Source organism: Cervus canadensis, chromosome 2 (genome assembly GCF_019320065.1).
Source record: "Cervus canadensis isolate Bull #8, Minnesota chromosome 2, ASM1932006v1, whole genome shotgun sequence".
NCBI classification, from domain to species: domain Eukaryota; kingdom Metazoa; phylum Chordata; class Mammalia; order Artiodactyla; family Cervidae; genus Cervus; species Cervus canadensis.
Window position 1 is genome coordinate 47,617,587 of NC_057387.1, and position 16,169 is coordinate 47,633,755.

At 43.6% G+C, this 16,169-nt stretch overlaps 1 protein-coding gene across 5 annotated transcripts in view; it reads left to right on the plus strand.

Moving 5' to 3' along the window:
* BCAR3 (BCAR3 adaptor protein, NSP family member) overlaps positions 1 to 15,892 on the plus strand; it is a 218,909-nt gene extending 203,017 nt beyond the window's left edge. For all 5 annotated transcript variants that reach the window (XM_043460603.1, XM_043460604.1, XM_043460602.1 and 2 more), the window contains 5 exons: positions 2,106 to 2,221; positions 6,343 to 6,514; positions 9,104 to 9,215; positions 12,188 to 12,400; positions 15,275 to 15,892. In XM_043460603.1, coding sequence (XP_043316538.1) covers positions 2,106 to 2,221; positions 6,343 to 6,514; positions 9,104 to 9,215; positions 12,188 to 12,400; positions 15,275 to 15,453 — 792 coding nt within the window. In that variant the 3' untranslated portion in view covers positions 15,454 to 15,892. The remainder of the gene's footprint in view (positions 1 to 2,105; positions 2,222 to 6,342; positions 6,515 to 9,103; positions 9,216 to 12,187; positions 12,401 to 15,274) is intronic.
* Positions 15,893 to 16,169: the final 277 nt, after the last annotated feature.

The window sequence follows — 16,169 nt, forward strand, 5'->3', positions numbered from 1 at the left end:
CACTCTGCAGTGTTTCAGTGAGGGAGACAGGCCCGTAAGTGCAGAGCGCCCATCAGAGTCCTCTACAGAGGGCAACCAAGACGGCGACCTCATTTTTCCGTAGATGGTTCCTGGCAGCTGGGAAGAAGGCTGGGTCACCACAGCCATTCCCCAGGCAGTCAGATGAGGAGCGGGCGGAACTAGGAGACCCTGCAGAGCCAGGATGGCTAAGATCAGGAGAGCAGAAGGCAGCCGGGTCTCATGGGGACGGGTGTCATCCTGCTCTGACGGGTCCAGCTCACAGTGAATCCTCTAGAAGTGCTCGTCCTTCCTCTCCATCTCTGAGCAGCATGGCCCCAGGCTTTCCCAGGAGACCTAATCCAGGCTGCACTGTGACCTCAGGACCCCTTGTCCCAGAGCTCAGCCTTGGGGCAACCAGGTGTTGGCATTTCCTGGTAATACGTCAGGAAAGTGACCAGGGGACTGCATGTTTACACTGAAGGAAAACAGGCCAGAGGGGAAAACAGCTTCCAGAATAAAAGTGAATCAACGACAACCCTCTGACTCTTGTTATTGCTATTGAATGTGTTAGGTTTGGAGCCTCTAACAGGGCAGATGTCTAAACAAGCAAAGTGTGTGTGCTGCAGGTGACCAGGGTGTGCATCTGGGCTGCCTTGCCATGGTCCAGGCGTAAATCTCTTTCCAGAGATCAGGCCAGAATTCTTCCCCCTTGCACGTGGCCAGTGATTCATAACTTGGCTTTGTAAAGAGCTCGGGTTTTAGGGTCATTTAATCCTTGGCAAAGTCCTTGAGGAAGGTAAACTCAGCAGTTGTTTAGAGAAAGGGAAACTGAGGCCAAGAGCAGATGAATCCTGAGTCTTATTCTGGAGTCTGCACTGGACAGCTCGTCCCCAGGGCTGATGGTGGTGCCTTTGCTCAACTACAGAAGTTAAAGGTCAAGGTTAATAATATCAGCTAAACTGCCAGATGTTTTTGGTGGACTGTTATGAAGACACCTGGACTGTTCATATGCTCAGGATAATTATAGTGGAGGACAACTCCACAGGAACAAGGGAATTGTCCTGTGCCTGCCACATGTCCAGGGACGGTTTGACCCATTATATCTGTTAGCTGGACCTCCCCTGGTGGTTCAGCAGCTAAGAATCTGCCTGCAATGCGGAAGCCACAGGAGATGCCGGTTCAATGGGAAAATCCCCTGGAGGAGGGCATGGCAACCCACCCCAGGATTCTTTCCTGGAGAATCCCATGGACAGCCTGGCAGGCTCCAGTCCCTAGGGTTGAAGAGTCGGACACAACTGAAGCGACTTAGCACACACGCACATCTGCTCGTTGCACTGTTAGTATCAACATATCAGTGCTCTGTGAGTGTCACCAGCCCCGTCTTAGAGATGCCCTGACTCAGTTGTAGCATTTGGAGGTAATGTAATAACTATAAGCTGTGATTATAGTTAACTAATACCTGATTCCAATAAGCTGTGATCACACACTGGAACTGAGATGGGGCGTGCTGAGTGGGACAAACAAACCAGATTTTCTTTAAGAAAGACCTCTCAGGGGGAGAAGTGGGTGTGTTTGAGACCTCGGGTTTCACATAGCCGTACATGTTTCTAATAGTTTCCAGATGTACAATGCATTTACTGAGCCCAGGAGAGGCGTAATTACGGGTAATAGGAGCCAGCCCTGCCATTAAGTGAGAACATGAACGGCAGAGCCTGCAGCAGAGTGGCACTTGGACGCAGCTCCACTTTTCCACTGCCGGGGATCAGTCTGCTCCACGCACACACAGTCCTGCTGTTGGCGGCAAATCTAGCAGCAGGATCCAGCCATGTTAGACATAAGCTCGAAGAACCACACCATTCTCTGGCCGGGCAGAAACACCAAATCTGCAGACCAATCTAGGTACTTTCCTGCCAGGTTTTACATTCCAGTATATGTATCAAAAGCCTCCAAATAGTATATTAAAACTGTATTTTCAGATGCTGCTGCTCAAAAAGAAGTGCAACAAGTCAAGTGCATCCACAGTTTCCCAGTTTAGTGTATTTCTTTCCATGTTGGCAGCAAGCCCACTTCCTGGTCCAGTTCATTTCAACCTGTGTTCTTGACAGGTCGCGAGGATACTTGAAGTCTCGGAAGAGATGAGGAAGAACATGGGCGTGAACTCAGGGCTGGAGCTCATCACCTTGCCTTACGGTCACCAGCTGCGCCTGGACATCATTGAAAGGTGAGTAGTGCTGTTCTGTACTTATGGTCCTTTCAACTCCACAGGCTGTCAGAGCTACAGGTTTCAGAGAGAGGCCAGGTACCCTCTGCCCCAGGGCCACCTCGCTCAAGGAAGTGGGGCCCCTGAAGGCCTTTCCCAGAAGCCATGACCAGAGAATTCCTGGAGAAGCTCAGGTGGCAAAGAGGAAGTCAGGGAACAGATAAGCACGTTCGCGACCCTGCTCCATGGGCAGATGGAGAAGCCGGCAGAGGCTCAGCCCTGGAACACAGGTGACCGTCACCCCTGCTGGCCTGGGGTGGGAGCAGTGCTGCAGGCAGACGGAGCGGGGCTGCCGTGCCGCGTCCCTCCAGCCTGAGCTGCGGCCCCTGTCTGCTTTAGGAATGAAGTGGGGATTTGTGGGGGGAGTTGGGAAGGACAGGGTCTGAACAGTGTTTTTTTTGAAGTGTGGACAAATGGGGGATCAGAGGGCAAGGGATGAGGCGCTCAGGCCCCCGACCTCTGAAGCATCACTGCCCTCTTCTCATGGAAAGCCAGGGCCCTGGCTGGCCATTAAAACCCACTCACGTCAGATATTTAGAAATTAGAAAGGCAGAAGTAGCGGGGCACGTTTTTAAGAAGCACTAGACTAGAATCTCATATTATCACAGAAGTTGGCCTTTTTGATACACATGAAAAGATAGTTGTTTGGGGCAAGACTGTTTTGTTATCTGGAGTTTTCTGTTTTTCCAACCAGCTTCCCAGTTACCACAGCACTCGAGTGGTCTTTAGTGGGCAGCCAGGGCCCTGGCTTCTCCTGAGAAGAGGACAGTGATGCTTCAGAAGCTGGGGCCCTAGCACCATCATCCCCGCCCATGGTTTTCTGTGATGTTCTGGGTCACAGTGCAGTCCAATACAACACTGATGGCAGCAATCTCCTGACAGCATCCACTAGCCACTGGGGACTACTGAGCACCTGAAATGTGGCAACTGAAGGATGAAATGTTTTATTTTACTCTTCAGCATTTTAAGTGTATAAATATAGCCATATGTGGTTTGTGGACTTTGTAGTCCTAGACTCCCGCTAGCCCCTAGAAAGTAAACACTATATTTCAAATGGCCTGGGAGAGTTGGTAACAGCTGCTTTCAAGGTTACCCGACTGAAGCAAATAAATGGCTCCAGTGCCTCGGTTGCTTTGCCTCCCGCAGGAAGCACCCAGAGTGCCAAACGGAGACTTCTGGGGGCAGGAGGGCAGGACGTGGCCCTGCTGCCGTTGTCCTGGCATGCTTGTCAGCTTGTTGTTCAGTGTCTTTGGGCAGTGGTAGGTCTGACTTCTGAATTTCCCTGCCTGCCCTGCTCACTCTTCTAGATGCCAGCCCTGCTCTCCAAGGCATCCTCTTCCCTCCCCGTGCCCCAGGGGCCTGGCTTCTCATTTCCACTAACCTGCCCTCCCTCCTGGTCTGGGCCCATGGTCGTTGGTTCAGCAGAGACCAGCTGTGCTGCCATGCATCCCTGTTTCTCCTGTGATGCTTTTCAGACTGAAAACTCCCCAGTTGCAGGCCTTATTTATTTGTGGCTGTGCTGGGTCTTCGTGGCTGTACAGGCTTTCTCTAGTTGTGGCAGGCAAGGGCTATTCTTTGTTGCAGTGTGCGGGCTTCTCATTGCAGGGGCTTCTCTTGTTGCAGAGCACAGGCTCAATAGCTGTGGCCTGTGGGCCTTTTTGCTCTGCAACACGTGGGATCCTCCCAGACCAGGGATCAAACTCATATTCCCTGCATTGGCGGGTGGATTCTTTACCGCTGAGCCACCAGGGAAGCCCTGCAGGCCTTTAAATTTTATCAGTTTCATTAGCTGTGTTGGGCATGCATTATGGGTGCGCAGGCTGAGGTCAGCAGGCTTGTGGCTTCTCTCTGGGCTATTTTCTGACTTCCACTCTTGTCTACATCCATTTCCTCTTTCTCCTGATTGCTGCCTGCCTGGGGTCTGGCTCTTTGCTTTTTTCCCCATCCAGAACTGACCTGTGGGATCTACCTGCTAGGGCCTGGGGAGTGGTTCTCTCCATTACAATATGTCTACTAAATAAAGGTTATAGCAGTCCTGCAGGATCAGATGATACCCTTGTGTTTGAGAGTCTAATATAAACCCCCCTCCATTTTAAACTTACCACCACCCATTCCAAGGCGAGTGAGCAGAGATGTCCTTCTGAAATGTTTTGTGTCTCTTACCCACCTCAGGAGCTTCTGCTACACACTTGCCTTGCTGAGCTGTTTTTCCCAAGGCAGTGTGTGCAGGAGATTTGAGGCAAATGTTGTTCGAATGGATGGATATAATTACCCAATTAACTGTTGATATAAAGCCAGGTCTTAAAGAAATAGAGAACCTGTCTTTTATTAAGGGCCATTAAAACACAGGAAAAAAACATTGACTAAAGAATCAATTGAAGGCAACATGGGAAGTTAGTTTACTATTAAACAGCTAAAATGTTCATCTCAACCCTAACACTTTGCAAATGGGTAACAGAACTCTTCAATAAGTTTAACATAATAAAAATATACTTTAAGTCTATTTCAAAGATCCATTGATTAAGAAAGACAGGAAATTAGCAAAAGAAGATAAAGGAAAGAGAGACAGGCAAAAGGGACCAAGATACAGAGGGAGAAATGCACACATAGATACCAGTGTAGGAACAACTGCTATTTGCTAGGTACTGCTGAGTCAGGCACTTTAATTATCTTTATACACACACACACACACACACACACACACAGTCTTTCTCACAACAGCCCTTGTTCCCGTTTTAGAGATGAGGAACTAGGGGAGTGGAGCAGTCAGGTAACAGCCTAAGGTCACACTTTGAGCAACCACCTTGCACACCCACATGTGCAAACGCTCAGAGACAGCAGAGCCTGTTACTGATTTAAAAATCATTGGAGAAACTGGTAATGCTAGCCACTAGATGAATCACTCCTCTCTTTGCTCTAGAAGAGTGAGGAGGAGACCAGCACAGGAAGCGTGGAATATCATCCTTAGCTGTGAATTTCCAGGACAAGGTGGCCCCAGAATTTCAGAGGCAAGTCATATTGTAGCGACCATAGCTGTGAATCAGCGCTTCACCTTCAGCACTCGTACCAGTACCTGGAGAGAAATTTACCCAAGGCCACTCTGGTGGCTCAGCTGCAATGCAGAAGACCTGGGTTCTATCCCTGGGTTAGGAAGACCCCCTGGAGAAGGGAACAGCTAACCACTCTAGTATTCTGGCCTGGAGAATTCCATGCACTGTGTAGTCCATAGGTTCACAAAGAGTCAGACACAACTGAGCAACTTTCACTTTCACTCTGGCCCAAGGTGGGGAATGCCCATTCCTGGGCCACAGAGGGAGGGAGAGGCAGGCTTCCTGCTGCCACCAGGAAGGAGACCTCTCTGCAACCCCATTCATATCCATCCCATTGTCTGTACAGAAAAGACCACTCTGCTTCCTGTTCTGGGTCTGCGCAGTTGACCCGTGGTGTTCAGGGTGAGAAAGGGAGGATTGTTGGTAGATACAAAATTTCTTTCTATGAGGGTCTGACCTTACAGAGAAATCCTGCCAGCTCACTGTTGAGTCTTTGTCCACATTTCCACTCACTCTCTGGCCCCTTGACCCAAGCCACTCTATTCTTAGCTCCTCATCCCTTGTTCTCACATCCATGTTGTCTTCCTGGATCAAGCATATTATCTCATCTTTCTGTCCCTTCCATCCCCCAGTCCAGGGGGCTTAGGGACTTCCCTGAGGAAAGGATTCCTCAGTGTGTTGGGGACCTGGCGTCTCCGCGGACCTGTCATGGTGAGAGGGACAAGGAGCACGTGCACTTCTGAGCAGCTTCAGCACAGGAAGGCCCTTTCATGCCGCTTGCTCCAGGGTTGAACACTCCATGTCCTGGGGTATCTGTCCTTTTTGATTCTCCACAGGATGCCCACTGAGGCCCTTCTGCAGTCACTCTGATGGGGGTGGTCCCTCTGTTGCAATCAGCACCCTAACTGTGTGAGCTGCCAGTGTGTCTCAGGAAGACAGCAGCAAATGGTGCAAAGCAGTTTGGCCAGTTTGGTTTCATTTCCTCCTGGTCCTATTAGCCCTGAGCCTGATCGCTCATCTCCTTCCTTTCAGACACAACACGATGGCCATCGGCATTGCAGTGGACATTCTGGGCTGCACGGGCAGTCTGGAGGAGAGAGCAGCCACCCTCAATAAGATCATCCAGGTGGCAGTGGAACTGAAAGACTCCATGGGGGACCTCTATTCTTTCTCAGCCATCATGAAGGCCTTGGAAATGCCACAGGTAAATTTCCACTTGCTGTGTGCAGCCCTGTGGGCCTGGGTGTACTTAATGCCCTGCAAAGTGGTCTTCAAGTCCATGCCTGGCAAACCACAGGTGACTTTAGTCAATTCAAAAGGTAAATCGTGTCTTAGTGAAAGCTGCTTTGATCAAGGGGCAAACAAGAGCTGCGTTGCAAGTTTCTGGCTCTGTTTTTAAAGACAGCAGATAATCACTGACTACCTACACTTTCTCTGTGATGTATAATAAGAAGAGTCATCCTCAAGAACAACAGATGTTCCTGAAGAACCAGTTAGGGTGATACATCTGGCTCAAGTGTGTTGTGTAAGAAAGACTGCTTCCATCTGGGTCACTGGGCGGGCAGGCTGTTTGGGGTTATGACCAGGAAACCAAGACATTTGGGGAGCTGATCTCTGAGGATCCCTAGGGTGGTTTATCTCAAAGTATGTTCCTCAGGTCACCTACAGCAGACTCTCCTGTTAAAAGACTCAGCTTCCTGGCTCATTTGCCATACAGTCCCCTAAAGCAGAGTTTCTGAAATCAGGCACTTTGAATTTATCTGCTTTGACAGCCTGTTTTTAGAATGAGGGTTGAAACTGAAAATTTGTTTTTGAAGCCAAGTGGACCTCATAGAGGTAGATGCTCAGTGACTTCGAGTACGAGATCACAGTCCCACAAACCCAATCTGCAACCAGTCATACCAAAGCCACCACTCATTTAGTTTGGCTATTTCGCAGCCAGCCACAGGTTCTCTGAAATCCTGCATGTTAACATAATTTCCTTGTATGAAACCAAGGTCACCTTTCAAACAAGAAGCTGAAACGCTTCATGCTTTCACCAGGAAATTTTGAGAAGGGTCAATTCCCATTATAATATTCCAAGAACTTTCAAATTCTTTAGATACACTGAAATTATTTGGGTCAATATTTGAAATAAGCAAGTTCAGCTGTATTTTCATGATATACTGACTTCTGCTATACTAACAGGAGTTATCATTTTTCATTTGGGTGTTTTTAATTTATGTCATGTTTATTTCCTTCTATCCAAAACTGCCTATAATTCTGAGAACTTAATAGGCTAGCTTTTCATATAGCTTCCCAGCCCAGAGCTTCCTCTGAGAGTAGTGAAGGGGAATTTTGTGACATTAACATGGTTGCTGTCCATGACTTCAAACTCAGCAATTAGGGACTTACCCCAAAGCACATGAACATGGCTATGTAGGTGGTCCTCCCATTCCATGGCAGCTTCATCCTCTCCCTTTCTGCAGCACTTCAGCAGTGAGGGGGCAGAGTCCTCCAGAGTGCTCGGGGCTCTGCTTGTGGTGGGGAGTGGCAGGCCCAGGGAAAACCAGAGAGGAGAGTCCTGTCACTTCTGTGTCGGGTCACCTAAACCTGACCCTGGACCACAGCCATTTGTGCTGCCTTCTCTTCTGTTTCTGGTATCAAGAGAGAGCATCCAGGAGGTGGGCCTAGCCCAGAGATAAGGGCTCCTTTCAGAAAGGCGGATGCTTCAGGGCAGGGAAGAAGGGGGCGGGAGAAGAAATGGTGGCATCGTGGGTGGCCGGAGGAAGATAAGCCACATCCTCCCCTTCCCAGCAGACCTGCTGATGGTGATCCTTTCTCACCTTCCTCTTGGAATACACAGGGAGTTCTTAGAGGCCAAGGAAATGAATCTCAGCTCTGCCATTTAGCTGTGAAACTTGACCAAGTTACCTAATCTCTTGTCTTCTGATCTGTAAAATGAAGTCAAAATACTGCCTCACAGAGCACTGTGAGGATTAAATGAAATTCCTCAAATACCTAACAGTATTGGCTCTCATTCCCTATATATTAGTTCCCTTTCCCCCCTTCCTTGTTTCATGTAGAAGACATCAGACATGGGCTTGCTGGTTTTAGGGTGTGAATGGGGGACTATTAGGATAGTCAGAGTCAGTGGCATATGTTGGTCCGGACTAAATGATTCCAAAGAAATGAGCAGTGGCATCATGTGGCCTAGGCAATTTTCCATGTGTCTCAGACTTTATTACTTAAAAATAACATTAAAATGCTTAAGATCATAATTCTACATCCTTACATCGGTATAAACTCTGTGAAGGACAGTTGGCAATGCCTACCAAGATTTTATTTCTTGACCCAGTAGTTTTACTTCTGGAAATTTATCCTCCAGATATTCTCTTACTTGTGCACATCGCAAAATCTTTGAGATAATTCTATAACAGAAAAATGTTTAAAGCTCTTATGTATAGGAAATTAGCTAAACTATGGTTTATGCATAAATGGACCATTAGAAGCTTAATAAAACAAGACTGTTGTATGCTGTTCTTTATGTACTTATGTGAAATAACTTCCAAACAAGGAACAGGAAAATATGTGTATAGTATGATATGCATTTATTTTAAAAGGTGTGTGTGTCTAATGGGTCATGAAAGCAACATGGAGCAGGGAGTGGGTAGGGATTAGCTTTTCTCTATACTCTCCTTTCAACTGCTTTGAGTTTCTATCATGTCCATCTATCATCCATTTCATAACTTAAGCACCAGGGTAGTTTTAAAAAGAGCCTTTCCCAAAGCTATAACACTTTTATTTCTTCCAGATCACACGGTTAGAAAAAACATGGACTGCCCTGCGGCACCAGTACACACAAACCGCCATCCTCTATGAGAAACAGCTGAAGCCTTTCAGCAAAATCCTGCATGAAGGCAGAGGTGAGCACAGGGTCAGGACAGGCGGCCTGGGGGCTGCTCGGCAGTGTCATTATCTGTTCTGGTTTGAGCAAAGCTTTTAGCAGGGCATGTTATAAAGGCTCCAAGTTATCTGCAGGATTGTCAATGAGTCATCAAGCCTTTATCAGATGACAGAGTTGCTTGTAGGTATTCAGTTGCTAAAATAAGACATAGGATACCAGTCACCTCATTTTGAGCTTAACTTTGTAAACTGAGATACAGTTTACATATTAGCTTCAGGTGTACAACATAATGGTTCAATATTTGATTATGCTGCAAAATGATCACAATAAGACCAGTTAATATCCATCACCATACATAGGTATAAAAATTTTTTTTTCTTCTGATGAGAACTTTCAAGATTCACTTTGCTAGGTACTTTCAAATATGCAATATAGTGTTCACTATAGTCACCATGCTGTATAGCGTATCTCCAGGAGTTACTTTATAACTGGGAATCTGTACCTTCTGATCCCTTCAACCATTTCACTTCTCCCTTTATCTCGGGCAACCACCAATCTGTCCTCTACATCCATGAGCTCAAGGGGTCTTTCTGTTTTTCTCAGACTCTACATGTGAGTGAGTTCACATGCTATTTATCTTCTTCTGACATATTTCACTTAGCATAAAACCCTTAGTATAATACCCTCAAGTTTGTGTTGTCACAAATGGCAGGATTTATTCTTTTTAATGGCTGAATAATATTCCATTGTGTGTGTGTGCACACACATATGCATCTTTTAAAATTGAAGTTATAGTTGATTTATGATGTGTAAATCTAGTGTACAGCAAAATAATTTTTATATATTTAATATTTTTTCATTATAGATTATTACAAGATATTGATTATAGTTCCCTATGCTATACAAAAGGACCTTGTTGTGTAAATAAGTTCATTTGTATCATTTTTTAGATTTCATACATAAGTGATATCATGAGATATCTACCTGTCTGACTCACTTCACTCAGCATGATAATCTCTAGGTCCATCCATGTTGCTGCAAATGGCATTGTCTTTTTTCTGGCTGAGTAGTATTCCATTATGTACATACATACACCACATCTTTCTTTACCCACTCCTCTGTTGAGTGACATTTAGGTTGCTTCCATATCTTGGCTATTGTAAACAGTGCTGCTATGAACACTGAGGTACAGGCCTCTTTCCAAATTAAGGGTTTTCTCCAGATACATGCCCAAGAGTGGGATTGTTGGATCATATAGCAACTCTTTTCAGTTTTTTAAGAATCTCCATCCTGTTCTCCATAGTAGCTGCACTAATTTACATTCTCTCCAACAGTATAGGAAGGTTCCCTTTTCTCAACACTCTCTCCAGCATTATTTGTGACTTTTTGATGTGATACCACTGTGAAGTAATACCTCATTGTAGTTTTGATTCACATTTCTCTGATAATTAGCAATGTTGAGCATCTATTGTCTATTGAGCATCATGTATCTGTTGGCCGTCTGCCTATTTTTTCAGGGGGCTATTTGTTTTTTTGCTAATTGTATGAGCTGTTTGTATATTTTCAAAATTAAGCCCTTGTCAGTTACATTGTTTGCAAATATTTTCTCCCATCTGTTGGTTGTCTTTTCATTTTGTTTATGGTTTCCTTTGCAAAAACATGTTTAATGAGGTCCCCTTTATTTTTGCTTTTATTTTTACTACCTTGGGAGACTGATTTAAGGTAAGACTGCTATGATTTATGCCAGAGAATGTTTTGCCTATATTCTTGTCTCAGAGTTTTATGGTATTGTGTCTATATGAGTTTATTTTTGTGTATGGTGTGAACAGAAGTGGTGAATTGGCATCCTTTTATTCCTGTTCTTAGATGGAAAGTTTTTAGCTTTTCAAATATGATGTTAGCTATGGGCTTGTTATATGTGGCTGCATTATGTTGTTGTACATTCCCTCTATATACAGTTTGTTGGGAATTTTTTTTTTACCATAAATGGATGTCAGATTTTGTCAAATGATTTTTCTGCATCTATTAAGATCAAATTATTTTTCTTTCATCTTATTAACACAGTATGTCATGCTGATTTGTGAATATTGAGCCATCCTTGTTTCCCTGGAATAAATCCCACTTGATCAATCCATATGATCCTTTTAATGTATTGTTGAATTCAGTTTGCAAATACTGACCTATAATTTTCTTTTCTTGTGGCATTATAAAGGTTACAGTCCTATAGGATCCATGGGCATAAGCCCCTTTGGCCATCAGAGCTAGGCAATGTATAGTGTTCTAGAGGTAGCTGGACAAAGGCATAACCTCTTTTCTAGGATATATCAAGGAGCTGGAGCAAGGCAGAGAGCACACACAAAGACTGCATCATTTATCAGCTTTCATTTGCTGAGGGCCTCCTAAGCCCTTCTTTCAGGCTAAAACTTTAATATTGGCAAATGAGCCTAATTTGCATAATATCTAGGCACCTCTCAATTGGCTGCCTCTGTACCAAGCTCTGGATTAGGTGAATTCAAGCTTGTAAGCCCTTTAAGACCTGTTTCTCAGACAATTATAGCCTTGGGGTCTTATAGAGAGGTACAGTGTTGAGTTTCAAAGTTAGATGTTTGGGGGGTTTGTATCTCAGGTGCTGATCTTAAAAGTTGGGGTGCTACATGTGGGGTTCAAGCCCTTTGCTCCTCAGGTTGAAGCTCCAGGTTTTGAGTTCCCTCCTGACTGTGGGTCACTGCCCCAGGGGAGGGTTTATAGTGTGATAGTCTCCTAGCCCCTCTTACCTGCTTTTATGTGGGTCTTCTCTAATTTGCACAATGCAGTCTTTAGGATTTTTTCCAGCGGAAGTTGTTCCATACTTAGCCATAGATTCACTGTGTCCACAGAAGGCAGTAAGCCCAGGACTCTCCTACATTGCCATCTTCAACTGAAACTCTCTGCATTTAACTTGGGGAAAAAAAACATGATGTGGAGAACTTTATCCCTGCCCCTGTTTTTCAGAGTCCACATGTGTTCCCCCAAACAATGTATCAGTCCCACTGCTGATGCCTCTTGTGACCTTAATGGAGCGCGAGGCTGTCACTTTTGAAGGAACTGACATGTGGGAAAAAAACGATGAAAGCTGTGAGATTATGCTGAACCATCTGGCAACGGCCCGACTCATGGCGGAAGCTGCAGACAGCTACCGGATGAATGCTGAGAGGATCCTGGCAGGTAAGAGCTGCTCTCTACTCTGCACAGTAACTGGAATGAAGGAATGAAAACAGCATCGATGCTCTCAATTAGAAAAAGACCAAGTAGGAAAGATTAAGACCTGGGAATTCCATTTCTTGTATTACTTACTCTTAATTCCTCCCTGACTTAAGGATCCTGCTTCTCTCTTCTTTTGTGTCAGTGGTATAAGAAAACAGAGAAAGGATCAAGAAAGAATCTGTCAGTTTGTTTACCATTAGTACCACTAATAATCATTATTAGAAAACGTGATGGGCCCACATGAGGAGTTGGGGTTCTATTGGACTTATCTATATTCTTGTTTCTTCCCAGACACACTGGGACATGAGCTCCTCTGCTCTTGGCATCAAAGGGTCCGCCGTAAGCCAAGGCTGTGAGATTGAGAGTTTGGAGAAAAGCACAAACCACAAGTACATCCAAACTTGGGTTTGGGTTAGTGCGACATGTGTCTTCAGGAGTGGCCAGCTAGGCTAAAGAGTGGGATAGAGGTGGGAAGGCCTTCCATGTAGGACTGTGGCTGAGGAAGAGCCAGTGAAGGGTTTTAAATATAAGAAGATGTCATCACATGGTTAGATTTGTTTTTAGCCTGGCATCTTTGTGCAGGAAGGCTGGAGGGCTGAAAAGTGAGTACAAGAAAAAGGGCCTTGTCTCTTCACCCCTGTATAATTTTTAAAACTCTTCAAGGACCTACAGTTTGATCCAGAAGGTTAAGAACTATATGGGGCAGGAGAGGTCTATTATTTTGACCTAAAACAAAGTTGTTAATTCAGAAACAGAATTTGGGGCTAAACAACTTGCACTATGTCTGCTATAGGTATAAGCAATACATACGTGTTTCTTTTCCTCAGAAAGTCCAGCAGGGTTGGCAGTATAGGACTCAGATGCTAATTATAAGAGCTCCCCTGGTGGCTCAAACAATAAAAGCATATATAATTCAAGTCAGTAGATATTATTAGAATGCCTGCTTATACAAAACCAATAAGTATATTACATTAGATGTTCTAAGCCAATATATCAGAGTGGATTTTGAGAAAAGTATGTTTTAAGCTGTTTTACAGCAAATCACCTTAAAGGTATTTGATACTTCTCAGCTGATCCTGCTACAGGTTTTCACAGCAAGTTCTTATTGCTGGAATTAACTGTGAACCCAGTAAGGGCAGAAATTTGCTCACCAACATACCCCAGTACCCTGCCCAGGAGAGGGGCTTAAAGCAGATTAACTGAATGAATGGAAGTTGTCATCTGGCCTCCAGTTGCTTATCTGCCAAAGATATTTTGGCATCACATGGAAGAATGAAATAGAAGGCTTCTGTTATCCTCTCCACCACCCAAGAGACTATGATTCAGATGCTGGGACTGTATTTAATGACAGAGCCAACTACTCCAGCAGTAATCAAGGATGAGAAACATCTGTCTGTATGACTCAAGCTAGAGGTTTCCCCTGCTCTCATAGAGCTTGACTGAGAGCATCCTTGGCCATAAGTAGAACAGATCTCTTACACAGAAAAGAGAGTTAAGAAATGGGCCCAAACATATGATTGTTAACTGTTTCTTGACAAAGGTGGCAAGGTAATTCACTGGATAAAGTAATCTTTCAACAAATGTGCTAGAACTATTGAATGTCATGCAAAGAAATTTTCAATTTTACCTCAAAGAATACACTCAGAGCTCTTTACACTAAGAGCTAAACTGTAAAGCTTCTATGAAAAAACACAGAAATTCCTTGTGTCTGGCAAAATTTCTTAAGACATAAAAAGCATGAACCATAAAACACTGATAAATCAAAATTTTACATTTTGCTCTTTGAAAGACATCATTAAGGAAGTAAAAAGGCACACTACAGACTAGAAGAAAGTATCTGGCAAACATACATCTGATAAAGGGCTTATTATCTAGAATATATTCTTACAACTCAATGAGAAGAAAAGACTTGAATAGACAATATACCAGAGAGGATATACAATGACAGATATCTATATGGAAAAATGTTCAAAGCATTAGTTATTACAGAAATATAAGATTAAACCACAGTGAGCTGCCACCACCACCATCTAGAATGACAACAGAGTTCACAACTGCACTCTTCATTATGTTACTGATGAGAATATAAGACAGTATAGACATTTTGGAAAAGAGTTTGACAGTTTCTTTAAAGTAAACATATTTACCATATGACCCAGTACTTCCAAAGATATGAAAACACATGTCCATGCTAAGACTTAATCACAGATGTTCGCATTATTTGTAACAGCCAGAAACTGGAAACAATCCAAATGTCTTACCACTCGGTAAACAAAATGCAGTATATCCATATAACTGAATACTACTCAGCAATGAAAAGGAATTATTAACAGGCAACAATATGGAATAATATCAAATTTCTAGAAAAGGCAAAATAGCAATGAAAAGCAGATTAATGGTGTGGGGTAGGTTCAGGGATTGACTGAGAAGAGGTACTAGGGATTTTCTAGGGTTCTAAAGTGGTGTGATGTTTACACAACTCTATAAACTGTGCAGCTAAAAAAAGGGTGAATCATGACAAGTAAATGATAAAAGCTTTAAAAAAAAAATACTTTGAACACTCCTGCACTAAAACCATGGTGGCTTGCGCACACAAATTTTATTCTGTCATATCTTAGTGACTTAGTTATTCTTTCTTTGAAGTTGCTCAGGTCCTTGGGGGTGGGGGGTGTTCTCCCCTTCCTTATATAGAAAGATCCTGTATTTTCCCTTGAGGGCATTTTTTAAGTTCTGAGAGATGTTCATTTTGATCCTACTCTAAACGAGCAAGTTTTCAGTCTATTTTCAACACTGTTTCAAGCAGAACTGAAGTTTTTATGGTTTTGTTTTTATTAGGTTTTCAACCAGATGAAGAAATGAGTGAAGTCTTCAAGACTGAATTCCAAATGAGATTGCTATGGGGCAGCAAAGGTGCACAAGTCAATCAGACAGAGAGATATGAAAAATTCAATCAGATTTTAACTGCCCTCTCACGTAAACTGGAACCTCCTCCTGTAAAGCAGATGGAGTTTTGATAACTCTCCAGAGAAGCTTAGGATATAATTTCAAGCTTATCCACTTTGTCCTCTGAGAAAGCTTATCATTTGATAAAGTAATAATGTGCAAATCTGACAATATACAGCTTTTAGTATCCACAGGATATTAAACATGTAAATTGCACAGAGCATACTTATTTATGAACTGTTTAAAATTACTACTGATTTTAAAATAAATGATAATTTATTAAGGTAACTGTTGCTAATGTTGATCAGCAAATTTAAGTGAAGACCCAGCTATATTGACTGGTTGCTTTCTATTACTGAGGTATATGACCATTTCAGTTTTAATTCCATGTCAGATAAGTGTAAATAGAAGAGTTTAAAAGCATGAAACTGAAGATATCAGTTGTATGATATTCTCTAACTAAATATGAAAAATGTAAATAGTCATATGAAAATATATCTTTTTGTGAAACAACTGTATCCAGTCTCTTTAATACTAAACAATTTATTGTAGTACAATAATTCTACCTCCTACCTTCTTGGGGCACCCTGTTCCCTTGCCACCACATCGTGATAGTAAACCAAAATCAAGAGAGTGGTACAGAAAATCTAAGGTATCTGGCTCAGGGGACCGGGTAAAATAGTGATAAAGGTGGAGCTGACACCAGAACACCTAAGTTACAACAAAAGCTCTGGTGCTTGCAAGCAGCTGGACTTTGGTCAAGTTAACCCTCAAGCCCAGCGTGCAG